The 26847-nt window shown below is 32.2% G+C and overlaps 3 protein-coding genes and 1 long non-coding RNA gene across 4 annotated transcripts; 3 read left to right on the top strand and 1 right to left on the bottom strand.

Annotated features, from left to right (window-relative positions):
- The first annotated feature begins 575 nt into the window (after positions 1 to 575).
- On the top strand, positions 576 to 12513 carry LOC18108801 (probable glutathione S-transferase). The gene is made up of 3 exons (XM_006387005.3): positions 576 to 911; positions 1172 to 1493; positions 12308 to 12513. Exons 1-3 carry the CDS (start codon positions 603 to 605, stop codon positions 12334 to 12336), a joined length of 660 nt encoding a protein of 219 aa, XP_006387067.2. The 5' UTR covers positions 576 to 602; the 3' UTR covers positions 12337 to 12513.
- Positions 1322 to 12462, bottom strand: LOC127905610 (uncharacterized). Its single transcript, XR_008059767.1, has 2 exons — positions 12382 to 12462; positions 1322 to 1567 (listed from the first exon to the last, which is right to left on the bottom strand). It is a non-coding gene; the product is annotated as an uncharacterized LOC127905610 (long non-coding RNA).
- Positions 11339 to 12513, top strand: LOC7480906 (glutathione transferase GST 23). The gene is made up of 2 exons (XM_002312584.4): positions 11339 to 11721; positions 11986 to 12513. The coding sequence occupies exons 1-2, from the start codon at positions 11413 to 11415 to the stop codon at positions 12334 to 12336; spliced, it is 660 nt and encodes a 219-aa protein (XP_002312620.2). The 5' UTR covers positions 11339 to 11412; the 3' UTR covers positions 12337 to 12513.
- Positions 12514 to 13132: 619 nt separating this feature from the next.
- On the top strand, positions 13133 to 24475 carry LOC7480905 (protein BLISTER). Its single transcript, XM_024607359.2, has 13 exons — positions 13133 to 13620; positions 14604 to 15279; positions 15580 to 16022; positions 16593 to 16712; positions 17772 to 17837; positions 17943 to 18053; positions 18644 to 18720; positions 19639 to 19706; positions 20920 to 21030; positions 22135 to 22313; positions 22473 to 22538; positions 23512 to 23667; positions 24000 to 24475. Exons 1-13 carry the CDS (start codon positions 13555 to 13557, stop codon positions 24078 to 24080), a joined length of 2220 nt encoding a protein of 739 aa, XP_024463127.2. The 5' UTR covers positions 13133 to 13554; the 3' UTR covers positions 24081 to 24475.
- Positions 24476 to 26847: the final 2372 nt, after the last annotated feature.

The raw sequence follows: 26847 nt of genomic DNA, 5'->3' as shown, positions 1-26847 counted from the left end.
AAAAAAAAAAAAAAAAGTTCATAGTATGAATTTTCAACGATATCCATTAATTTTAACATATTTTCAAAAAAAAAAACTTAGAAAAGTTAATCAGATTGTGATATTCATTAATTTTAACATATCTTCAAATTTGCTTTGTTTTTTTGTTTGTTTGATGAATAGCTCGTTTCATCATCATGTGCACATCCGAGATTATTCAAGAATTACTTGCAAATTACGATGTCCAAGTTAAAATAAAAAAATTCGGAATCAAAGTTATGGACCAAGTCAAGCCAATACTTGCAATAGTAAAAAATGTTTCTGCCTTGAGGGTCTAGCTGCTGTGGTCAACCGTGTGACTTGTTCCGCCCCCGTCCCGGGTTCGACCCTCTATGTGCATGCCTGTCACCTCCGCGGTGCCTTACCTGCTCCTGGGCTTGCAGGATGTCCAGTGAGCCGTGGGGAATAGTCGTGGTGCGCGTAAGCTGGCCGGGACACCCCATGTAAATCAAAAAAAAAAAAAAAAAATGTTTCTTGCATCCAAAACTTATCGCCCAAGCCAAGAGTCGCTATAAGAAGACTTGGCACAGCAGTAGACCTTGCATACTGATCTCATTGGAACGATGGCAGATGTGAAGCTGCATGGTTCCTGGGTTAGCCCTTTTAATTACAGAGTTATATGGGCTCTGAAACTAAAGGGCGTGGAGTTTGAGCATATTGTAGAAGACCTCACCAATAAAAGTGAACTGCTATTGAAGTATAACCCAGTTTACAAGAAAATCCCTGTACTCGTCCATGGTGGCAAGCCAATTGCGGAGTCTCTTGTTATCCTTGAATACATCGAGGAAACATGGCCGGAGAATCCATTGCTACCGACAGATCCTTACGAGAGAGCCATGGCTCGGTTTTGGATTCAATATGGAGCTACCAAGGTAACGAGATCCATCTTCTTGTATATATTTTGTAACTGTTCATGAGGCTCACAATGTTTAATTTGATCTGGTAGCAGTCCTGGAAAAAAACAATTGATTCCAAAAAACATTTTCTTCTTGTTATTAAAGTGGAATAATAATTAAAAATTTCTCATAACTTGCCTTCTTTTATTTTTACTCTCCTCAGGCTAAACACCTTCAAATATCTATCCATTTATCTCTGTTCTGTTGCATGTAAATTGAATTCTTTCATTGTTTAGACTGCTGCCTTTGGTGCCCTTTTCCGAGCTAGTGGAGAAGAGCTAGAGAAGGCAGCGAAAGAAGTGGTGGAAGTGTTGAGAGTCTTACAAGAGCAAGGTCTCGGGGACAAGAAGTTTTTTGGCGGTGACAGCATAAATCTAGTTGACATCTCATTTGGACTCTTCACTTGTTGGCTTGAAGCCATTGAAGAAGCAGCGGGTGTGAAAGTTTTGGAACCAAGCACACTGCCTCGATTGCATGCTTGGGCCCAGAATTTCATTGAAGTTCCTCTGATTAAAGAAAACATTCCCGACTATGATAAGTTGCTACTCCATATGAAAGGTGTCAGGGAGAAAATGATGAACAAGTAGCCTATTTTATGCTTTTGGATGCGAAATATTCCATGTATGTCTCACCTTTTCGTTTCCATGGATGGTTTTTCTCTTGTAGATCTTGTTTTTCTACTATAACACTCCATAATGGTTGATGCAGAGCTATTGCATTAAATTCCGGATTGGTGTATAAACACTGTTGTATTTCTTTTATATTCCTTTCCATTTACTTTTTTTTCCTTAATCAATTTTATTAGAACAGCTCGGCAAGTCAACCTAATGATTCATCATTGATCATGAACTAACCACATCAGCAGAAACCAATTTTTTTTAAAAGCCCAGAACTCGTTTAAGTATTTATTTTTAAAAAAATATTAATAGCTTGTTTCACATTATAGTAATAATTAATTTTTAAGATATATTTTTATATTTTTTAAATTTTATTTTTGAAATTAAAAATATTATAAAAACATTAAAAAGAAATATTTTTATGTTTCTACTAACAACAATAATAATAAGGAGTGTTTGGAAGTTCAAGGAATGATTTTTAAAGTTTTTTTCACTTGAAAATATATTAAAATAATATTAAAATATTAAAAATTATAAATTTAAAATAAAAAAAATTAATTTTTTCTAAAAATACTTTTAAAATATACTCAAAAATATATTAAAATAATATTTTTATTTTTAAAAAAATATTTTTCACATTAACATATTAAAATAATCAGAAAATATAAAAATTATTAATTTAAAATAAAAAAATAAAACAAAAATTAATTTTTTTTAAATACTTTTAAAATATACTTGAAAATATATTAAAATAATATTTTTATTTTTTAAAAAATATTTTTTACATTAACATATTAAAATAATCAAAAAATATTAAAAAATATTAATTTAAAATAAAAAATTAAAAAAAATATTAATTTTTTTAAAAAATATTTTTAAGTCCGGTTTCATAGTAATATTATATGTAATGTAAAATGATGCCTGTACTCTTTACCTTATCGTCCGTAAATTTGACCCAGAAACGAGCCAGAGCTCTCTCTTAAGGGTCATTGGGCAGCAAGGGATTTTGGGGCCATATCTCATCGATGTATTCGACAATAATCATGGACTCGCAAACTGGTTTTTCGCCATGGAGAAGCACTGGGATCTTCTTAAGAACAGGGTTATAACCATCAATATTCTTTTGCCTTTGCTTTTGTGTGATGGGTCAGCGAATTCAAAAGAATTTAGTTAATGAAAGGGATATACCTCGAAAAGGAGTTTTTCTTCCTCCATTATTGATATATTTGCTTACATAATCATATTCATAAGCAAATATATATTTTATATTGATATTATCAGTGACCAAAACCAGAGATCATCTAGAAGATGCTAAAACATAGTACTTAAATATATATTTTTATCCTTTTCTATGCTCAGGGAGTAGTTAGACGCTTGGGAGAGAAGTTTGAGTGTCTCTCTCCGATTACTTTTTCACTTCAATTCTCTGTCGAAATAAGACTTGACTATGGAGATTAGAAATGCAATAATTAACGCGATGCGTGCTCTTTCCTTTTCTATTGAAGTTTCCCAGCAATTTCTCACAGTTTGCGATTTACTTCATGTTTTTCTGGGTTAAATAAGCATTATTAATGTTAATAAGGTTGACTATACATATCATCTCCTGGACTTTGCTGTTTTGATAAACGCCATGCATGATGGTATCGATGCTAATCTTCTTTGGCACGCCTCTTGACAGCCAAGAAAGGTAAACGGAAGAACAGAAGGGCATTTTGGTTGGACGGAGAGGGGTCTGCTGTGAATTGGACACACAGAATAGAATAACAGTGCTCCTGAATTTGTATGTGGATTTCGTATAAACACTTAGCCAAAATTCATGTATAAACATGTACGGACCAAGAGAGAACGCTGGATGGATTTTTCTCCTGACCAGGCTTATCTAAGCAAAGACCTTTTATGTTGTGGAGTCAATAAATTTTAATCAGACTGCAAGCTTAGAATATCCAGTGATGTTAGATCATTTTGGTGATATCCATAAAACTTGTGATCATTGTTATTTGTTTTTCAATTTCTCCTTGTCTGTTGGAAAGACCAGTGCGTAGAGCCAGGAGTAAATTCTCTGTAATCCATATGAAAGCAAGCTAAGCAGTCAAGCAAACAGGAGACTCGCCATGGAATTGAGTTTTCCAATTTGTGCATCTTAGTTAGGATTTTCAAGGGCAATCTCAACTTGAACAGAGTTGGCCATGGATAAGAGGGGGCAGAAAAATACCTTCGTCAAATCATGCAGCCTAACTTTGATTATTCCTCTTCTAATTTTCTATTTATTTGGACAGCCAAGAAGAAAAGTCTGCAATAAAAAGAGAGAAGGAAAAGAAAAGTCGGCAATGAATAATATAAAGCCCTCCTTTGCTGAACACAAGTCACAGTTCAGTTATCAGTATGGTAGATGTGAAGTTCTTCGGGTTGAGTCCAAGCCCATTCAGCCAGCGGGTTATCTGGGCACTAAAAACTAAAGTCGCCGTCAATTTTGTTTTGATCGTTTGACAAAAATAAAATAAAAATAAACAAAATAAAATATAATATTTAAATACTTGGCTTATCAGTTTAATAAACTCTTTAATTTAATAATATTATTAAAAAATAAAATATCAACAACAAATAAAACAAAAAAATAACAATTAACACATATACTAAACCGTGTGGGGGAATCACTGTTCCCCCACACACATTTCACTAATCCACAGTGATTCTTTCCCACTTTCTTTTTTTTTTTTTTACTTTTCCCTTTTTTTTTCATTTTTTTTTCATTTTTTTTTCAAATTTTTTTTTCAAAATTACTTTTTTTTTTCAACTTTCCTAATTTTTTTTAATTTATTTTTTCTTTTGTTTTTTTTCAAAATTATTTTTGTTGATTTTACTTTTTAAATATTGACCTGGTTAAAATTTTTGCTTTGTAATTTTTTTCTTGAAAATACTGTGGATTGCTGCGATGTTTTTCCACATAGTTTTTCTATTTTATTTCTTTATTTTAAAAAATTATATTTTTTGATTTTTTTTAATATGAAGCTGATTGAGAATTTAGTTTTGTAATTTTTTTTTTAAAACATTGTTTATTGCTACAGTGTTTCTCTGCATGATTTTTTTTATGATTTTCTCTAAAATTATTTTTTTTTATTTTATTTTTTAATATTGAGCTGGTTAAAAATTACAGTTATAATATGTGAGGAAAGCACTTTAACTTTCCTCAAAAATTACTGTTGTTTGCTACAGTGTTTTTTCCCACATGGTTTTTTTTTGTTTTCGTTATGTTTTTCCCTAAAATTATCTTTGTCAATTTTATTTTTTAAATATTAAGCTGGTTAAGAATTGTAATTACAAGTAAATACAAGTTTTTCCTCAAAAAACACTATGGATTGATACAGTTTTTCCTCACATAGTTTTTTTCCAGTTTCTTTTGTGTTTTCTTTTTTTGTAATATTTTTTTCCAAAATCATTTTCGTCGATTTTATTTTTTTAAATATTGAGTTGGTTAAAATTTAACTTTGTAATAAAGCTTAATCATGTGGGGAAAGTATTGTAGCTTTGCTCATAAAACATTGTGGATTGCTACAGTGTCTCTCCGCATAGTTTTTTTTGTTATAATTTTTTTCAAATTATCTTTTTCAATTTTATTTTTTTGATATTGAGTTGTTTGTGAATTACAATTACAAGTCATTACAAATAAGGCTAAATCATGTGGGGAAGCACTATAGCTTTCATCACAAAACACTATGAATTGCTACAGTGTTTCCAACATGATTTTTTCCCCTTTTTTTGGTGTTTGTTTTTTTTTTTCCTAAAATTATCTATGTTGATTTTTTTTTTAATATTGAGTCGATTAAAAATTTAGCTTTGTTATTTTTTTCTTTAAAACACTGTGAATTGTTGTAGTGTTTTTCCATGTGATTTTTTTATGATTTTTTCCAAAATTATCTTTGTCGATTTTTTTTTTAATATTGAGTTGGTTAAGAATTATAATTACAATAAAGCTAAATCATATGAGAAAAGCGTTGTAGTTTTTCTCACAAAACACTGTGGATTGCTATAATATTTCTCTAAATAGTTTTTTAGTTTATTTTATTGGGAAAAACGCTATAATTTTCCTCACAAAACATTGTCAATTACTGCAACATCTTTTCTCATGGGTTTTTTTCCTTCCAAAATTATCTTTGTCGATTTTTTTTTTAATATTGAGTTGGTTAAGAATTATAATTACAATAAAGCTAAATCATATGAGAAAAGCGTTGTAGTTTTTCTCACAAAACACTGTGGATTGCTATAATATTTCTCTAAATAGTTTTTTAGTTTATTTTATTGGGAAAAACGCTATAATTTTCCTCACAAAACATTGTCAATTACTGCAACATCTTTTCTCATGGGTTTTTTTCCTTCCAAAATTATCTTTGTCGATTTTTTTTTTAATATTGAGTTGGTTAAGAATTATAATTACAATAAAGCTAAATCATATGAGAAAAGCGTTGTAGTTTTTCTCACAAAACACTGTGGATTGCTATAATATTTCTCTAAATAGTTTTTTAGTTTATTTTATTGGGAAAAACGCTATAATTTTCCTCACAAAACATTGTCAATTACTGCAACATCTTTTCTCATGGGTTTTTTTTCCTTCCAAAATTATCTTTGTCGATTTTTTTTTTAATATTGAGTTGGTTAAGAATTATAATTACAATAAAGCTAAATCATATGAGAAAAGCGTTGTAGTTTTTCTCACAAAACACTGTGGATTGCTATAATATTTCTCTAAATAGTTTTTTAGTTTATTTTATTGGGAAAAACGCTATAATTTTCCTCACAAAACATTGTCAATTACTGCAACATCTTTTCTCATGGGTTTTTTTCCTTCCAAAATTATCTTTGTCGATTTTTTTTTTAATATTGAGTTGGTTAAGAATTATAATTACAATAAAGCTAAATCATATGAGAAAAGCGTTGTAGTTTTTCTCACAAAACACTGTAGATTGCTACAAATTATTTTATTCAGTCTCTAAGTTTTTGATCACCAGCACAACTTCTTTTTCCGTCATGAAATATTTGCTCCATCATACCTTTAATTTCTATTACTTATTTAGCGCTGGTTCACAATTATAACACTATCAAGTGCATTTGTTTTATAAGCCCGCGGCAGCGCGCGGGCAAGTAATCTCGTTCAATGTAAAAGATGAACACTTACCAATATTATTAAAATATATCTTCATAATATTCCAAAATATCTCAATAATTTTATTTGTTAAGAAAATAAAAATTAAATGAGAAAAAAATAATTTCATAGAAAAAAATAAAAAAATATGAATATAAAAAAATAAGACAAAAAAAGTTAATCACTACTAACTTTTTAAACCATGACCCGGGTTACAAGATCGAAAACACTATATATGAAAAAAATCACAAGGGTTAAAATCACAACATAAAAACAACTTAAAAAATCCAAAATAAAAACAATGAGTGTTAAAATTGCAATAAAAATAAATCAAAAGACAACAACGGATTTTAGTTTTGAGAGCTAAATCAAAGAGAATAAAAACATTAATAAAAGAATAAAAATCAAAATAACATAGATAAAAAAAACAAAAAAAATAATATATTATAAACTTTGATTGAATAATAAAACTAAAAACAATGAAACTTTCATAAAAGATTCAAAGAAAAAAAATAAAAAATCATAAGAATAAACATCAAATCTTGAACATTAAAACATAAATAAAATTGAATATACAGAGTTCTTCAACGTGTTTTTTTATACTAAAAAAACTTCTAGGTGTAAATCAAATAACTATTATGTAAAGCAATGAAAAAAAATCATCAATAATTGACAAAAATAAAATTGAGAAAACCAAGCTAAAAGTAAAAATCAAGATATCTAACATTACAATAAGAGTAATTTACCTGGTTATATCTAATGAATTCGTTTATCAAAATAAATTTGTAAAAGAAAAATACATAAAATTTATAATAGAAACCGACACACACATAAAATTTACTGAACAATAATTAAAAAAAAAAGCTACACATATAAAAAATCTTATAAAAAAATCATATTAAAAAAAAATTAATCTATATAAAATTAAGAAAAAACCACAGATGAATCATATCCACATCTCTAAAAATTAAACACACCTAATATCATTTTAAAATAATCGCAATCTTCTTAAAATATAAACCCAAAATTTATTTGAAAAAATATATAAAAAAATAATGTACTATTTTTTTAAAAACTAAAAATAAAAAAAAGGAACCAGGACAGGCCTAGCGCATGGCCTAGTAAAGCAGCGGCCCGCGCGCGGGCCTTTATTTTTAAAAAAGTTTGATAAGGCGAACGACGTATTGTCCGCTCCAATTATATATATATATATATATATATTACAACACTATCTAAATGGTGTGGGGGAATTATTGTTCCCCTACACACAAAGCACTGTGGATTACAACAGTAATCCACAGTGCTTTCCTCCTCTTTGTTTTTTTTTTTGTAACTTTTTCCTTCTTTCTTTTTTTTTTTTCAAAATTACTTTTTTTTTCAACTTTCCTATTTTTATTTTTTTTCATTTATTTTTTCTTTTGTTTTTCCCAAAATTATTTTTGTTGATTTTACTTTTTAAATATTGATCTGGTTAAAATTTTCCCTTTGTAATTTTTTTCTTTAAAATACTGTGGATTGCTGCGATGTTTTTCTACATAGTTTTTCTATTTTATTTCTTTATTTTTCAAAATTATATTTGTCGATTTTTTTTTAATATGGAGTTTATTGAGAATTTAGTTTTGTAATTTTTTTTCTTTAAAACATTGTTGATTGCTACAGTGTTTCTCCGCATGGTTTTTTTATGATTTTCTCTGAAATTATTTTTTTATTATTTTTTAATACTAAGCTGGTTAAAAATTACAGTTATAATATGTGAGGAAAGCACTGTAACTTTCCTCGAAAATTACTGTTGATTGCTACAGTGTTTTTTCCCACACGGTTTTTTTTTCTGTTTTTGTTATGTTTTTCCCTAAAATTATCTTTGTCAATTTTATTTTTTAAATATTAAGCTGGTTAAGAATTGCAATTACAAGTAAATACAAATTTTTCCTCACAAAACACTATGGATTGATACAGTTTTTCCTCACATGGTTTTTTTTTAGTTTCTTTTGTGTTTTCTTTTTTTGTAATATTTTCTTCCAAAATTATCTTCGTCGATTTTTTTTTTTAATATTGAGTTGGTTAAAATTTAACTTTGTAATAAAGCTTAATCATGTGGGGAAAACAGTGTAGCTTTACTCATAAAACATTGTGGATTGCTACAGTGTCGCTCCGCATGATTTTTTTTATTATAATTTTTTTCAAATTATCTTTTTCAATTTTATTTTTTTTAATATTGAGTTGTTTGTGAATTACAATTACAAGTCATTACAAATAAGGCTAAATCATGTGGGGAAGCACTGTAGCTTTCATCACAAAACACTGTGAATTGCTACAGTGTTTCCAACATGATTTTTTTTTCCTTTTTTTGGTGTTTATTTTGTTATTTTTTTTCTAAAATTGTTTCTGTCGATTTTTTTTTAATATTGAGCTAATTAAGAATTTAGCTTTGTAATTTTTTTTCTTTAAAACACTGTGAATTGTTGCAGTGTTTTCCCATGTGAGTTTTTTATGATTTTTTCCAAAATTATCTTTGTCAATTTTTTTTGAATATTGACTTGGTTAAGAATTATAATTACAATAAAGTTAAATCATATGAGGAAAGCGTTGTAGTTTTTCTCACAAAACACTGTGGATTGCTACAATATTTCTCTAAATAGTTTTTTATTTTATTTTATTGGGAAAAACGCTATAGTTTTCCTCACAAAACATTGTCAATTGCTGCAACGTTTTTTCTCCTGGGTTTTTTTCCTTCCAAAATTATCTTTGTTGATTTTTTTTAATATTAAGCTGGTAGAGAATTTAGCTTTGTAATTTTTTTTGCTTTTTATTAACTGAAAAGCTAAATCATGTGGCAAAAGCACTGTATCTTTCCTCACAAAACACTGTAGATTGCTACAAATTATTTTGTTCAGTCTCTAAGTTTTTTATCACCAACACAACTTTTTTTCCGTCATGAAATATTTGCTCCATCATACATTTAATTTCTATTACTTATCTAGCGCTGGTTTACAATTATAACACCATAAAGTGCATTTGTTTTATAAGCCCGCGGCAGCGCGCGAGCATGTCATCTTGTATATATATAAAAGATGATGCATTGCATGCGAAACCCAGAATCCGACCACTATGGTGACTAGAAAAATGAGGTCATTTGTTTTTTCATCCAAAATCTCATTTTCAAACTTATTTTGACCCAAAACATACTGAAAACACTTTAGAAACCTTATTACACCAATCCGTGATCTTCAAAAACCTAATAAACCACCACAAAACCCGAAAACACCAGAAATAAAAATTCCTCACGAGCTTAAATTTGTTGTTTGAGGTGTTTTCAAGGTAAACAAACACCTAAACACAAATCCCTTATTATATGAAATATATTGACATAAAAATCAATCGTTTTGGTGGTCAGAATCTCTCCCATCGACAATTTTCTCTATCTAAGTCAGAATTGGACTACTCTCTCTCTCCTCCCAATAGAAAATGACTGGAAAAAAGAGAAATAAAGTTAGGTACCAAAATGTGCTGTTTTTAAATTTAAAGGATTGGTCACTTGATATCTAAAAAACATGAAAGAATTAAAATTAATGTTTTAACAAAACTTTTAACCTGCCCTTTATGTCATCGAGATTTTCGCTTTAGTTCGCTATATTTCAATTCAACTCTTTTTTTTAAAAAAAAATATGTAATTAGAAGCTAATTTGTACCTGAAATAACTGAATTGCACAAAATAAAATTTTAAATACCAAAATAAAAATTACTAAAAATACACTACTTCAATACTCAATAAAATTAAAAAGAAGTGCAGAATAATTCTAGCACATTAGAAAGATGATTTTTTTTTGTAATTATGGGTGCTTATTTAAGTTACATGCACTTTAATTAATTCCATGAAATTCTAAAATTAATAATTAAAATTTTAATAATATTGAGATCTATAATATTAATAACTTTTTTAAAAATAAATTAACAATTCTGATGTTAAAAAAAAGCTGATACTTTTATAGTTAATTAGTGATCAATTCAGATAGTCGATGGATTATTTGGCAGAGGTTAACAAAAGAAAAAGGTTGTCAAATCAGGGATAGTTTATTTCTGCTTTCCTTAATTCAATAACATCATGATATTGGTAGGCATGTCAGGTCTTGGAGATGGGCACTGAGATTTCTTCGAAGTTCGACAGCCAGACAGGTTCATGACTACGTCTGTCCTTATCCACCACCTAATCCGAAGGCTAGGCACGAATACGTTCAAAGAATGCAACTTTCTACAGAGTAGTCAGTGTTTCTTGCGAGGAAAATAAACTGCACACCGTGACAAACAAAATAAAATAAAATTCATAGTATGAATTTTCAACGATATCCATTAATTTTAATATATTTTCAACTAAAATAATAAAAAACTTCTAAAAGTTAATCAGATTGTGATATTCATTAATTTTAACATTTCTTTAAATTTGTTTGAAATGAATCTTGTTTCTTTTCTTTGTTTTTTTGTTTGTTTGATGAATCTCGTTTCATCATCATGTGCATATCCGAGATTATTCAAGAATTACTTGCAAATTATCGATGTCCAAGTTAAATTAAAAAAAATTCGGAATCAAAGTTATGGACCAAGTCAAGTCAATACTTGCAATAGAAAAAAATGTTTCTTGCATCCAAAACTTATTTGCCCAAGCCAAGAGTCGCTATAAGAAGACTTGGCACAGCAGTAGACCTTGCATACTGATCTCATTGGAACGATGGCAGATGTGAAGCTGCATGGTTTCTGGGCTAGCCCTTTTAGTTACAGAGTTATATGGGCTCTGAAACTAAAGGGCGTGGAGTTTGAGTATATTGAAGAAGACCTCGCCAATAAAAGTGAACTGCTATTGAAGTATAACCCAGTTTACAAGCAAATCCCTGTATTCGTCCATGGTGGCAAGCCAATTGCGGAGTCTCTTCTTATCCTTGAATACATCGAGGAAACATGGCCGGAGAATCCATTGCTACCGACAGATCCTTACGAGAGAGCCATGGCTCGGTTTTGGATTCAATATGGAGCTACCAAGGTAACGAGATCCATCTTCTTGTATATATTTTGTAACTGTTCATGAGGCCCACAATGTTTAATTTGATCTGGTAGCAGTCCTGGAAGAAAACAATTGATTGCAAAAAACCATTTTCTTCTTCTTGTTCTTAAAGTGGAATAATAAATAAAAATTTCTCATAACTTGCCCTCTTTTATTTTTACTCTCCTCAGGCTAAACACCTTCAAATATCTATTCATTTATCTCTGTTCTGTGACATGTAAATTGAATGCTTTCATTATTTAGAGTGCTGCCTTTGGTGCCCTTTTCCGAGCTAGTGGAGAAGAGCTAGAGAAGGCAGCGAAAGAAGTGGTGGAAGTGTTGAGAGTCTTACAAGAGCAAGGTCTCGGGGACAAGAAGTTTTTTGGCGGTGACAGCATAAATCTAGTTGACATCTCATATGGACTATTCGTTTATTGGCTTGCAGCCATTGAAGATATAGTGGGTGTGAAAGTTCTTGAACCAAGCACACTGCCTCGATTGCATGCTTGGGCCCAGAACTTCATTGAAGTTCCTCTGATTAAAGAAAACCATCCCGACAATGATAAGTTGCTACTCCATATGAAAGGTGTCAGGGAGAAAATGATGAACAAGTAGCCTATTTTATGCTTTTGGATGCGAAATATTCCATGTATGTCTCACCTTTTCGTTTCCATGGATGGTTTTTCTCTTGTAGTTGAGCTTGTTTTTCTACTGTAACACTCCATAATGGTCGATGCAGAGCTATTGCATTAAATTCCGGATTGGTGTATAAACACTATTGTATTTCTTTTATATTCCTTTCCATTTACTTTTTTTTCCCTCAATCAATTTTATTAGAACAGCTCGGGAAGTCAACCTAATGATTCATCATCGATCATGAACTAACCAAATCAGCAGAACCCAATTTTTTTTTAAAGCCCAGAACTCGTTTCAAGTATTTATTTTAAAAAAATAATAAGAGTTTTTTTGATGTTACAGTAATAATTAGTTTTTAAGATATATTTTTATATTTTTTTAAATTTATTTTTGAAATAAAAAGGCTGAAAAAAATAATAATTTAAAATATCTTTTTTATATTTCTACCATTATTACACTATTAACAACAACAATAATAAAGGAGTATAAAAGTGTAATAATAATTATTTTTAAAGTATTTTTTATTTAAAAATATATTAAAATAGTATAATTTTTATTTTTTTAAAAAATATTTTTAATATTAACATATTAAAATAATATGAAAATAGTAAAAATTATTAATTTGAAATAAAAAATTTTAATTTTAATTTTTTTTTAAAACTTTTAAAATACAAACTTTTAAAAATAAAAACCTTACCTAAACAAAAGATCTCACAGACGTCATTTTAATTTAAACGCAGCGGCATGTACCCAACCCGCAAATTATAAACTCGTAACGTAAAACACCCCTAAAAAAAAAAAAAAACAGAGAGAGGAAACAAAGGAGATCTGCTGGACCTGCTGCTGTGCTGCACCCTCAATTTTATTTGCGCACGCAACAAACAGCACTCTTCCCCTCTCTCTCACTCGATCAAACCGGACCTCTTTTGTTTTTTTTTGGTCCGTACACAAACAAGATTCTAGGGTTTCCTCGTTCCTGACAATTAATTAAATTTCTAAATCCGGATTCACTCACCATTAAACTCTTGGAATTACATATTTCATTTAATTTATTTATTTTTGATCTGGATTCAATTTTCAATTTCTTTCTTTTTTATGGTGATTGGTGAGAGCTACTCTTTGATGAGAAAAGAAAAAAAGTTGTGGACAATTAGTTTAATCGGATGAGCATTGGGGATTTCATTTTCTGAGGGGTAAATGGCGTCGGCTCAGGTGTTGCCGAGCTCACGGAAACTGGAGCATCTCGAAGCAGGAAAGCGACGGGTATGTTGAATTCTTTGATTGGTTGATTTCTTTGATTGGTTGATTTCATGCAATTGATTAAGTTTATTTTGATATCGTGGATTTTCTTTTGCAAAATGTGCAGGAAGAAACATGCATGTGTCTATTTAGGCCACTGATTTGAGATTGTAATTAGATAACTGAGGCGTATTTTTTTTTTGGGAATTGAGTATTTTGTGGTTGTGATGAAATAAAATTGTTTGTTCATGTTACCTCTGTGCTCGTGATCCGAGTTAAACATGTTGCTGCGATTGCCTTTTTTTTTTGGCGGTAGGGGAGTGGACGTGTTTAATTTTCGTAAATATGAGATTATTGGATTAGAGAAAGAACGTAGAATTATATACTGATTTTATTGTTTTTGAGGATTTTGTTATGATTTTAAGCATACCTGGTCTGGCTGGCGAGCCAGAAATAAAATGCAATTCTTTAAAGATGAAAAATTTGTATATCTCCATGAGTAGTGCTTATTATACATAAACAAGTGAAAGCAGTCAGGAAAGACTAGAAACCAATTTTGTGATGATGATTTGGAGCTGAATGAGTTGGAATTAACTTTAAGCCGATGAAAGACATGATTCTCTTCATGCAACTCTTCTTCGGATGATTATTGTGGTCCACTAGAATTCTAAGTGGTTAATCCTTTGGGGTAACAGTCAATTGGGTTGCTTTTTGATGCTTTTGGTGTTGTGCCTTTTCATCTAAAAAGCACTTTTCCAAATACCTCCATTGCAATACAAAAAAACACACATTGTGCACATCCGATCTCTTTTTGAGACTCTGCTTTGGTGAGGGGTCTTTGATGGCCTTCTCAGGTTTAGAAGCAGAAGTTGTTTATTGCCCCTTGCGTGTTTATATGTTTGCATTTATTTAGAGGTGCTTAGACTACATATTTGGCTGACATCTGATTAAAACATAAAGTTTAACTTGTAAGAGTGTTTTCCCTTTGTCTACGTGCTCTTTTGCAGTTGGAGGAGTTCCGCAAGAAAAAGGCAGCAGAGCGAGCCAAGAAAGTTGCATCCACCAACCAGCCTCATGCTTTGGATGTGAGCCTAGATCAGAAGCAATCATTAGAGACTGAACACGTACAGCTAACAGATTCAGATGGAGTTGGTATGTCTGATGGACCTGGCAGAAATGTCGAACCCACTGGTGTATCTATGAACAATGGCAACCCAATTGATATTACAGAGAGAGTTGAAAAAAGTTCTTCACAAAATGCAGATCCTAATATCCCTTCTTTGAGTGCATATAGTACATTTTTCTCAGGTATAACACAGAAACACACAAATAATTATGATTCTAACAGGCATGATGCTTCAGGATTTGTTGGATCACCCAATGTTAGGTATGGCCAAGAGACAGAAAAAATGAACAATGACTCTGGATTATATTCAAGGAGCAAAGAGGAATCTCCATATGGGATTTCATCTGACAATTATATTGCTAGTAGTTTTCATGGCATATCTAGTGAATCTAGCCTTTATGGAAGGGAATTGTTCCAATCAAAAGTAGATAACACCTCTTTAAAGGATTCCGTGGTTATAAATGATAGTTCTCGTTTTCCTACTTCACTTCCAAGTTCTGCCAGCTTTGAACAGCAAGCCTTTAAGCCCAGTTATAGTAGCACCCTTGCCAATGCTGGTATGTCTCTTTCCTATTTTTGGACTGCATTTTTTTTTCTGGATTTCCATGTCTGCCTGTTTGTATAAACAGCACATTATAATGTTTAACTTTGTTAAATATTTATTTGATGGGGAAAACTAAGTAAATAGTCACTTTCTGGTGTTTTACTGTGAACCCTACTCTACCAAATACCAACCCGAGAGATTCTAATTCTGAAGTCGAGCAAGACACATGTTTCAATTAACCCAAAGAATTCTGATCTTGAAGAAAGAAATTTTAGTAGCCTCACTAGTAATTTGCGTTTTGTGCATGATACAGCTTTGCAGACATCTGAATCCACAGGTTTCAAATCAGATGCCAAGATCTCCTCGAATCATGTGCCTCAATATTCAGTCACATCTGAAAGTAATAACAGGAGATCTCGTCCATCTTTCCTTGACTCTCTTAACGTGTCTAGATCGTCTTCTCAGAGTTCTTTTCGACATTCTGAACCAGAGAAGTCATTTATAATCAATACTTCAAAATCCAATGGCATTGATGCTCTAGGATCATCTGCTTTCCAGAAGCTGCCAGTGGAGACTGAAACTGCCAGGATTTTTTCAGAGTTAATGCCTTCAAGTATGCCTAGTTCATTTGATCATGCAACACCATTTTCAGTTTCGTCCACTAATGGGGTCACTAATGCTAATGAGAACAGTATGGAGAGAAATCATGAGTTTTATTTGCCCAAGCAAAATGAAGATTTTTCTGGTCTGGAACAGGTATCCCTATTTTGTGTTATTTAATTTTCAGTGTATACTTCTTTCTTGGCTATTCTCTTTTAGGCTTTGACTTGGAAGTTTCTGAATTTAGCTTCTGGAAGTGCAATCTTTTGAATATTATAAAATCAAGTATTTAAGTTTCAAAACTTATTAAATATATGTTTGTCAATGACTTGGTGGTATCGTGATGCACAAATAAGAAGTTCTCTAGACTATGTTTTGGGTCCTTTGAAATGCTATCCAAATGGAATGGTGCGGAAAACATCACATTACACAGCCCCTGCTTTGACAGGAGTGGTGGGAACAATAATACTAAACTTGATTGGAAGGAAGATTATATGTAGGAATTGTGGTCAAGGTACATTCCATGATGCAAATGACCCTTTTGCTTCAACATGTTTTTTGGTTGTTATAACTTGTTTTCCAGTGAACCATGAGTATACTATCAGATTTTGTTTCATCATGTTTTGCTGGTTATTATAACTTTTTGTTGTCACTTCTCTGAGATTATTGCCATGGATTCATTCCATTACAGTTGCAGTCTTGTTTCTGTTGGTCTTGTTATTGCAGCATATTGAAGACTTGACGCAAGAAAAATTCTCTTTGCAACGAGCTCTTGAAGCTTCACGCGCTTTAGCAGTGTCCTTGGCTGCTGAAAATTCATCGTTGACAGATAGCTATAACCAACAGGTTGGCACTCAAAATCTGTTTCTGCTGTTCTTGCAATCTCATTCTTTTTAATGGTTAAAAGAGGATAAATATCTGTCGACCTTTTTGTTATTCCTGTAATTCCTATCATACATTATTTAACATCTTATGTTGAAGAAAAATATGCTAAGTTGAATTTTTTTTAAGGATGGGATGATTTTTTCTTTGGATAGCATCCGTGAAATAATGAAGGAAATCCTACAAAAGTCTTTTCTTTATTTTTGTTTTCCATTTGGCTAGTTAGGTTAATTAGAAAATTTCAATTTTGAGTGAAACAGAGTTTTAACAATTGAGAAATATTATCAGGCTCTCTTAGGGATGTTGGGTTTATGCCTTTCTCATCTTTTGTATGTGATTACAAAGGTGTTTCTGTAAAGTTCTCATTATATTCGTTACTAGAAATTTCAATGTTAAACTTTGAGACTTGAACTTTACCGTCACAATGTAGAATTTGAGGTTGGAATTTTCATTGCTAAACCAAATATATCTCGGAATTTTTCATTGCTAAACCAAATATATCTCTTGATGTTTCGTATATATTTCAATTCCGAGCACAATATTTGTGGAACTTGAGATTGGAACCATTATTGATAAACCAAACATCTCTCTATGTTCTTTATACATTTCAAATCTGAATAGAGGATTATACTAGCTCTTTGTATGGATTTTGTATGGATTTTGTTGTGAAGAATACACCACTTGACATGCACTTTAATGCAACATGTATTGTTGCATATAATTTTTCAGTTCCCTTCGATGCAAGTGGCAAAATATTTCCAGAAAGCTTAAAGTAGTTCATCATGAGTGTATAAATTGTGTCGTCAGGTTACACTATGTTTTGCTCATACCACAACATCAAAGCTGCTTGGTTGCTAGCTAGTTGGTTTGTGTGGATGTTGAAATTGGCATCCAGTTCCAGAATGTTATAACAATTGCAGTGTTGTGGTTTCTATAATATGCCAGTGGCTATTTGATTACGCCTGACACTTCTTTTGGTTTATTAATTTAATTTGTTAATACTTTCATTGAATTTTTCACTAGAGAGGTGTTGTCAACCAACTGAAATCTGATATGGAGCAGTTACAGGAAGAAATCAAGGCCCATTTGGTTAGAAGTGATTCTCCCTTGCTTATAGCTAGTTATGCTAATATCCATCTTGGTATCTGTGGTCGTTTACATTTCTGTTGTTTTTATGCCCATTGATGTTATCAGGTGGAACTTGAGTCTGCCAAAATTGCATGTGCAAATGCACAGCTTGAGTGCAATGCTGCTGATGAACGAGCTAAGCTACTGGCTTCTGAGGTTATTGGTTTGGAAGAGAAGGTAATAAATTTTCTTTTTATTCTTGGCTCTTCTTCATCTTGCTCTCTTGTCTTTTTCAAGATGACAGTTCCAATCTTCCCCCACCTTTTCATTCTTGGTGAACAATATGTGATTGAAATGGAATATGTTAATGTAGGAATGCAACTCAAGTTTCATTCGGACGTGATAGATGATAACATTGTTTCAATTGCATTTAACCCATTGTTTTTTGTCTTATGTGCATCTTATTCATGGCTCACTCATAATTTTGTAACATTAGTTTCTGTCTACCAAGTAATTATCTCTCTATCAAAAATTGTTCTTTACGGAGGCACGAAAATTAAATTTTTGTGAAGTTAAACATCGAAATCCTCTATTAAATTGCTGGAATGATAACACAATGTTCTAATCTTACTAAAACTGCACTACATTTGGGTGCTTTAAGTTTTTAATTTTCCAAATATGAAAAAGAATCTCTGCAATATATCAGTCAGTTAATGTTGTGGTTCCTTTTGATACCAGTATCATGCAAATATAACATAGTGACTACACTATTGGCCTTTGCTACTTCTCTCTTTCCCTGAAGCTTGTTCTGTAAATTGCTTGTGTAGGCACTCAGACTAAGATCTAGTGAGCTAAAGCTGGAGAGGCAATTGGAGAGCTCACAGACTGAGATAACTTCTTACAAGTATGCTTTATCCTTTCTTGACTGAAGATGAAGGATTTGAGATGCACATCTTCAGTTTACTTGATCTTCTGGTAGTGTTTTTTGTGTGCGTCTTTATGTTGGTGGACTTTTAATTGGGTTTGTTATAAAAAATGATATAAAGGAAAATTTTGTGCAACTAGCAAGATTTTGTTTTATATGAATTCTGGAACAGTTATCCATATAATTGGAGTTTAGCTATGTTGGGAGATAGCAGTAACCATTTTTTGGGAGATAGGGATTCTGTGGTGCAAGCAAACCAACCACATTTCCATGATTGAATGAAATATGCATGCCAAAAAAAGGAAGGCTTTATCTGGGACAAAATGGCAGCAGTTAGCCAAAAGTTTTCCCTTTAGGGTAGGGATTCTTGTTTTTTATATATTAATGATGTACATACCTCTGTTGAAAGAGAACTAAGGACAGGCATCAAGCAGACAGGATGCCACACCTCCCACTCTCATGAACATGGATCCTGAAATAGATACTTAGTTATCAAGATCATGAGCAACCGTTTTTTGATGTAGATGTTTTGGCACTTGGCTAGAGGAGTGAAAATAGTTGTAGTTAGGGGTAGCTTGTTTGCAAAGCCTGTATGGTTTCTTATCTAGGTGCCATGTCTCTTTCTCTTTCATTTTCTTTTAAATCTAAGTTTTATATAGTTGACCTAAATTTTCTTCCTCCCAAATAAATTTTACAGTCTTTTATATATATGTTTTTGATACTTAAGCAATAGAGAAATTGAAACTCCTGTTTAGCTTGTTTCAGTATATTTCCCCTCCCTTTTATTGGACAAAAAATTGCATTAATCCTATATTATCCTTTCCTATTGCTTTTGTTTCTCGTATGTTTCTGAAATTAAAGAGATTTGACAGTTGTTTTTCAAATTCAATCCTGCAGAAAGAAAATGTCCAGCCTGGAGAAGGATCGTCAGGATCTGCAGTCGACAATTGATGCTCTCCAAGAAGGTAGTCTCACATTATTTTTGGTTCACTTTGGAAATTCTTATTGCTATATATATATTGACCATTCTAAAATGAGGTTTAAAAAGACTGGGAAGTGACAAAAGTGTGGGATGAAGAACTGGATGGACTAATGCAAAAGAAATATTTGGTCTAATTCAAAACTGAAAAAAAATATGCCTTGCAACTTCATACCCAATAGGGATGAGAAGTGTTTGTATATCAGATGGAAGAGACACCTCAAATAGATTTTTTTCACCTTGTTTGGCTGAAAAGGGATAGGAATCACCGAGGAAGACATTTCTCCTATACCGTTTTATATAGTATCCTTGTGTTATAAAATTTAGAGAACTTGTTTTATCTATAAAATTAAATCGAATCAGGAATGGTGTTAAAAGAGGGACATCGTGCTGTAGGTCCTCCTATATTTGCATGCACAAAGGGAACCGACACACACACACACACACACACACTCACACTCACAGTTCATCTTATAGTTCTCTAAAAACTTGTGACCCAAAACCTGTCTTAGCATAGAGTGTGCCTGCATGTGTGTGCTTGTGCCTTGCTATGAGAAGGAAAACCAAGAAACGTGCATAAACTTCCTCAAACTATTTTGAAAGGACCTTCTTATCATTAATAAGAAGTACAGCTATTCTATTCTTCTGTTGTCACTGTTTTCTTTGTAATCTAGACGTACAGTTATTCTGTTCTTCAGTTGTCATTGCTTTCTTTAAAATCTTAAATGATAACCATTCATACGAGAGACAGGTTAATGAAGATTTGATAATAACCATATTTTTTTGTCATGACATTTTATGATGCCGTTGGATGCATATTTATTGCATGGGATTCTGTAATCATCTCCATGTTGATTATGAAGAGACAGCATTTCTTAAAACTGGTATAGCTAATTGGTACTTTATTCATCTTAGGAGGCCTTTTCAATTTCAAGAGCTCAGATGACTGTAATAACGAATATGATCTGCATAATTATTTTGCATGATTTAGGAATATACTTATTATGTTTTCTTTTTAGTGCTACGTTTCAGATCAATTGATAAGTGGTATGGTGACTTTTTTTACAGTTCTATCAGACAAGTCTTTCCTGTAATGAGATTTATTTTTGGGTGAAAAAAATGAAATTATCAATTATCTCACATATATTGCATATTCTTTTAATGTTTTCACCCAACTCATCATCATTTTTATGTCACAGAGAAGAAACTATTGCAATCCAAGCTTCATAAAGCTTCTGTAACCGAAAAGTCTGCTTGTGTTAGCAGGAGTGCAGAGAAAAAAAATGTAGCAACATCCACGGAAGATTTAGGTAATGAGGGTTCTCTCTAACAGAATTGATGTTATGCTGATCAGAATGCCACTGAATGGTGGATATCATTGCTTACATGGGGGGGGGGGGGGTCTTCATTAACATAGGAGGAGAGGGGGGTCTTCTAAATGGAATGTATTTGTTTTTGAAATGATGTATTGATCTCATTTTTGGTGGTTCAGTCTTTCAGCCTTTTGTTATGTAAAGGAAATTTGAGAAATTCCACAACTATGGACCATTATGGGGCCGTTTGGGAACGCATTTGAAACATTGTTTTCCAAAATTTTGATTTTGTTTTTGCTTAATCTTTTTTTTTTTTTTTTTGGATCTTTTTGATGTGCTGATATCAAAAATAATTTTTAAAAATAAAAAAATATATTATTTTGATGCATTTCCGAGCAAAAAACACTTTGAAAAACAACCGTTACTACACTTCCAAACAACCTCTATGTCAGCGCCCATTTCTTGGAGTGTGTTTAATTTACTTGCCAGCACAATTGGTCCTAAAATTTATATATCCTCTTGATTTCTGAATTTGTTGTATTCCTGTTTTTGGTTATTTACTTTTATCTGTCAATCAGAGATGGTTAATTAGTTTAAATGCTTTGATAGACTTTGTAGAGAAAAAAATTCAGACACTTTGTTGGTGTGCTTTTGTTAATTTTTTTGCTGCTTCCTTGAGACCTATCGATCTCCATGACCTCCTGGAAATTGTGGGAAGGAGTTTTTAGCTTAAATAGAAGAACAATATGGGATTTGATCAGGATTTAGCCTCATTAGTTGATGCTAAAACATTTTTTTTGTTTCCTAATCATAGTATTCTGGGACGGATAAATTTTACATGTTAGAGATGTAGGGGGTCATCTATTTGTTCTTGTTTTCATCTATAGTTTATCCTTGATGACTATTCTTGAGCTTCGATTTTTGTGTTGGGCATTGGTTTCTTGGTGCATTCTATTTTTCTTGTAAGACCATTGTACAACTAAGCGGTTACAGATAATATACTGGTTATTGCCTTACTGCAGCGAATACCTCTGCAGTTTGTTCTTTAAAGTCTTTTCCTTTTCCTATTATTCATGATTTCCTTCTTCATTTGAATTGCAGGTGATATCCCAGAGACTTCCGGCCAGGAAACCCATGACGCTGCATCATTTCCTGGAAGTGATGCCTCTGATTTTCTCAACCTACCTGGCAGTGGTCAGTTGAATCTTGAAGCTTCATCTGTGTATATTCCACCAGATCAAATGAGAATGATTCAAAACATTAACACAATAATATCCGAGGTATGTTTTTTATGCTCTGTCAATTCCTTGCAAGCCTAAGCGCTCTAGGCATTTGGCAACTTTTGTCCCCTTCTTTCCTGTTAAATAATGAAAGAGCTTATGAAGTGACTGAATAGAATTCATAAATGTAAAGTCTCCAATGGTCCTCTTTTGGTACAGCTTGCATTGGAAAAAGAGTTGATGCAAGCTTTGACATCCGAGTCATCTCAGTGCTCCAAGCTAAAGGTAACTCTGAGCCCAAAATGAAGAATGGAGTTAGCAATCTTGTAAGAAATTTTTTTTGTTGGACGTGAACCTATTAATGACATAATTTTATAAGAAGTGCATGGAAGCAGCTTGGGCAAGGATTTTAACTATATTTAGTTTTGAGAAAAGAGGGGAGGGTCTTGGTCAATTTTAGTTTGTGCATAGAAGCAGCTGTTTCTTGTTTACTTTTAGTTTGTTTGTGTCGGAATCTTATGGTTTATGGTGTTTGGTACCTTGCCTTTCCATTGAGCTCTTTCAGGTTCAGATGATTAGGGACTAAATGCTTGGTGAGGGTTTGGTTTCTTTGTACAGGAAAAAAGAGATACAGGGTGAATTGCTCAGTAAGGTTTTGGGTTTTTGATGAAAGGAGCAAAAACAAAAGAGCTTTTAAAGGGGAAGAGTCTGCTCTCAGCTCTTTGAAAGATTTTTGGATTACCACTTTTTGGGTTGCTGAGTAGTTCTTGATCTCGGAGATCATAAATTTTGCAATAAGTGGCACTTTAAGTTTTCAATGAATTTTTTTTTTTCCTTCTTGAAAATAGGTGGTACCTCCTACATTATTTGGACGTTCAAACTTATTTCATGCTAAAAGATTTTGAAAAAAATTGTATATTATAGGACAGACACTTGTGAAGGTATGCCCACTCCCAGAATAGTAGAAGGGGGTATTGTTTTGCTATAGATGGTATATACTTGAAGCTGTTTCTGGTGTATTTTACACATTCTTGGAATCAATGTCTCACTAGATCAGGAAATGGATATGGATTAGAAATTGATAAGGTTGGTGAGTGTGTTATTCTAGTGATCTGGTCTAAGTCGAATTATTTTCTGAATAATCAAATGTGTTTTTAGTGTTGATTGATTTCCAGTTCTGGATGCTGATGTAAATGCAATTTTTTTCTTCTAGTTTTCTTATATAATTTATTGGGATTTTTGTTTCGAATAAATGAAGGATTTGAACGATGAATTGTCGCGTAAACTTGAGATTCAAACTCAAAGATTAGAGCTTTTGACTGCTCAAAGTATGGCAAGTGAAAATATCCCAGCAAGGTTACCAGATTCACATACTGTGCAAGACAGCACTGCATATGCAGATGAAGGTGATGAGGTATGATATCTAACACCAAATATTATAACTATTGTTGTAATTATAAGAGTCAGTAATGTCTGATTAGAGTGGAGAAATTGCGTTTTTCCTTTATGTGTGGAAATTTACTCAACAAGGCAGGGTAGCAAAATAGTACATGTTGGAAGGGATCTTTCTTTGGGCCTATCCATCGAACAAAACAAAGGAAGCATATCCCATCCCCTCTCTCCCATTTATTATGCCTACATCCTGAACTAACATGGTGTTGAGAGATGTTCTTTAGGAAATAAAAGGTTTTTTGCTCCCCATTTATTGGTCGCTGATGAGTATGTCTTTTTTGCCCCTCAAAACAGGTGGTGGAAAGGGTTTTAGGGTGGATTATGAAGCTCTTCCCTGGAGGACCATCCAGACGAAGAACAAGCAAGCTGCTTTGATACATGACAGACACCCAGTGCGTGCGTTTCTATTGCTGCTGCTCTGCTCCCCCTTATTTTGGCAACTCAACGGAGGTCGTAATCTGTATATTTTGAGTCAGTTATACTACCATCCATTCTTTTGTAACGCATGAAAAATGTGATTTTGGGCGATTCCCATTGATTGGGAAATCCAGCTGTCATTCTCTGGCATATGACAATAAGGGAGACCTCTGGCTGTAATTTTGTGTAGTGAGAAACTTTAGCAGGGATATCTTTTATACATGGAAAGTTAGAATTGAGTAACTGTAGTGTGAATTTGTTCTTTTCAGGTTCTGCCCGCATTTATTGTATTCATGAGCAAACTTACGCCTCAAACCCCTGGAAATGAAACAAGTGATTTTGCATCCCTTCAATTTCGGTTGTGTTTGAAATTGTCATTCAAAATATGTATTTTTTATTTAAAAATATATTAAAATAATATTTTTTTATTTTTTTTTATATCAGAACGTTAAAAAATTTAAAATTCGGAAAATTTTAATGATGATATAACATGTGAGAAATCCTAAAATACATCTAATTATTAGATTCGAAACAGTAGAAACTCTGCAAAAAAAAATAAAATTCAAAAGCCTAAATACCTAATGTAAAAATCACACACAAAAAATCATAATTTAACGAAAGTATAATTTTAAAAAAGGCTTATTTATGTCCACAAATCATTAATGAGCTATGATTTCCATACGGTGTCGTTACTAAGTAGACCTGGGAGCATGACAAAAATGTAACCAGTCAATAACCTCTTTTAAATCCTCCATATATGATATTATAATGTGGTGAAATAAAATATTTTTGAATGTCATAATTTTAAACTGAATCGCGATATTAATTAAAATCATGGTTGAGATCACCATAAAATTTTAATTCAGGTTACGATTTACAATCATTATATTTATTAAATTGAAAATTAACTCATCAATTAATTTATAATGCCAAGATTTTATAAAAAAAATTATGTGCCATGGTATGAAGGCTTGTTTTCTTAGAAGTTGGCTAATTTAGCTAAACTTCTGGTAGCATTAGGTATTCAAGTGATTTGAATGTCTGTATTGTTTGAAGAGCACATTAGAACTATTGTTGGGTAACAGCAAAAATCCATGATCACTACTTGAAGCATCAGGTCATAAGCTTCTACTTTCATTTCTTTTCTTTGTTTTGACTCAAATTATTGTAATGCACAGTGGTTTCCTGAACTGCAGCGTTAAGATCTGTGGAGCAACATTTGAACTTGGACAAGCTTCTGGGCACCGACTGTGGTAATCAAGAGCTATATATATATGCAGTTAGTTATTATTTGAATTCGAGTCTGTCAAGATTGTTTTACTTTCTGGCCATCAAGCCCAACCCTGTTATCTGCTATTCAAGGAACAAAATCACGCATTTCTGGAGCGGCTATGAAATTATGTTTGGTACAGCTTAATCAACTGCAAATACAGCTTACGAGCACTATCAGAAAATTACCTGCTTGATTAATAAAGAGTGTGTATCACAACATTTAAAACTCCATTTTGCAGAGCTGGTGATGGAGCAGGCCTTAACATTTCTTTCTGATTTAAGTTAATGCTCTATCCTAATGGGTTTGATGATACTTGAAATAATCCAAATTGCAAGTAACTCTATTATTCAACAGTGGATAATGAAACTCGAAATGGGCTTGACAAGTTTCTAGAGGTTGCCATTGATGAACCAGAAAGTGTTCACTACAAGGTTTGTGCTCGTTAATTATTTGACCTGGACAGATTTGTCTTCTTCAAATGGATTTCATATGAGCTATTTAAAAAAAAGATGTTACATCCCATGGGAAAGAGCAAAATACAAACTTAATTAAGAGATTTCTTCTGTGTCCGTGGGATATTCATGTAAACAATATATGAGCATGTATGTTGTATAAAACAACTGTATCAGCATGCCTTTTACTATTTGGATGAACATCTTGTTGTTGTGATATCTATTTTCCATTGTTAAGAGAGGAGAAGAGAAGAAAGAAAGAAAATACTATTCATCAATCTCTTTTTAAAGAAACTGATTTGTTATGTGGGAGAGTATGATGGTCTTACACACACAAAAAGCCTCGTCTCTGAAGAAGAGGAGAGCGACCTCACTTGCTTCTGAACTTATATGTGTGTGTAATGATCAGCTCTACGAAGCTCCCATTGCACTCTGGAAGCTTGTAACATTGGTCCTGATAAACCCCAATTTATTGCTTCCTCTGTACTAACAATACCTATTCCTTCAACTCTTATATATATATATATATATATATATAAACACACACACACACGCACATATTGCGTCCAAAGCTTGAGTTCTTTGTTGTCCATTTGAAGCACTTGGATGGCCATATTGAAGAGGTTACACATTCTCTCTATGTTCTGCTTGGCCCAAGTCTCACAATTCTTGCTGTTTCATGACTTTCGAATATGTACTAAAAGCAGGTTCCTTATTTCTGTCTACCAGCAAACGAGTTAGCTGATGTTATTGCTCCATCTTGGTATAGGTAATTCACCTGTCTTAAGATACAGTGTTATTGGACATACTTGATAAATTGACAGGAGCAAATGAACAAAATTTCATGTCATTGGTTTTTCGGAAAAAAAAAAATCCGTATGCACAAGTTGATGGAAGTGTACAAGATGACAGTGATTGCCTTTACTATTTGTCCAATTTCTTCTCTCTCCATTAACAGGATAAAATACATTCTCTCTTCATGAGGTCTGAAAGTGGAAAA

This window comes from Populus trichocarpa, chromosome 8 (genome assembly GCF_000002775.5).
Source record: "Populus trichocarpa isolate Nisqually-1 chromosome 8, P.trichocarpa_v4.1, whole genome shotgun sequence".
Classification (NCBI taxonomy): Eukaryota; Viridiplantae; Streptophyta; class Magnoliopsida; order Malpighiales; family Salicaceae; genus Populus; species Populus trichocarpa.
This window is presented reverse-complemented; position numbering and strand designations above follow the sequence as displayed.

Bases quoted from the DNA above. Each gene is read 5' to 3' on its own strand.
- LOC18108801 (XM_006387005.3), top strand. From the start codon at position 603: ATGGCAGATGTGAAGCTGCATGGTTCCTGGGTTAGCCCTTTTAATTAC. The intron at 912-1,171 runs GTAACGAGATCC...TTCATTGTTTAG, and splicing joins TTCAATATGGAGCTACCAAG to ACTGCTGCCTTTGGTGCCCT. The intron at 1,494-12,307 runs GTGTCAGGGAGA...TCCATATGAAAG, and splicing joins GTTGCTACTCCATATGAAAG to GTGTCAGGGAGAAAATGATG.
- LOC7480906 (XM_002312584.4), top strand. From the start codon at position 11,413: ATGGCAGATGTGAAGCTGCATGGTTTCTGGGCTAGCCCTTTTAGTTAC. The intron at 11,722-11,985 runs GTAACGAGATCC...TTCATTATTTAG, and splicing joins TTCAATATGGAGCTACCAAG to AGTGCTGCCTTTGGTGCCCT.
- LOC7480905 (XM_024607359.2), top strand. From the start codon at position 13,555: ATGGCGTCGGCTCAGGTGTTGCCGAGCTCACGGAAACTGGAGCATCTC. The intron at 13,621-14,603 runs GTATGTTGAATT...GCTCTTTTGCAG, and splicing joins TCGAAGCAGGAAAGCGACGG to TTGGAGGAGTTCCGCAAGAA. The intron at 18,721-19,638 runs GTATGCTTTATC...TCAATCCTGCAG, and splicing joins ACTGAGATAACTTCTTACAA to AAAGAAAATGTCCAGCCTGG.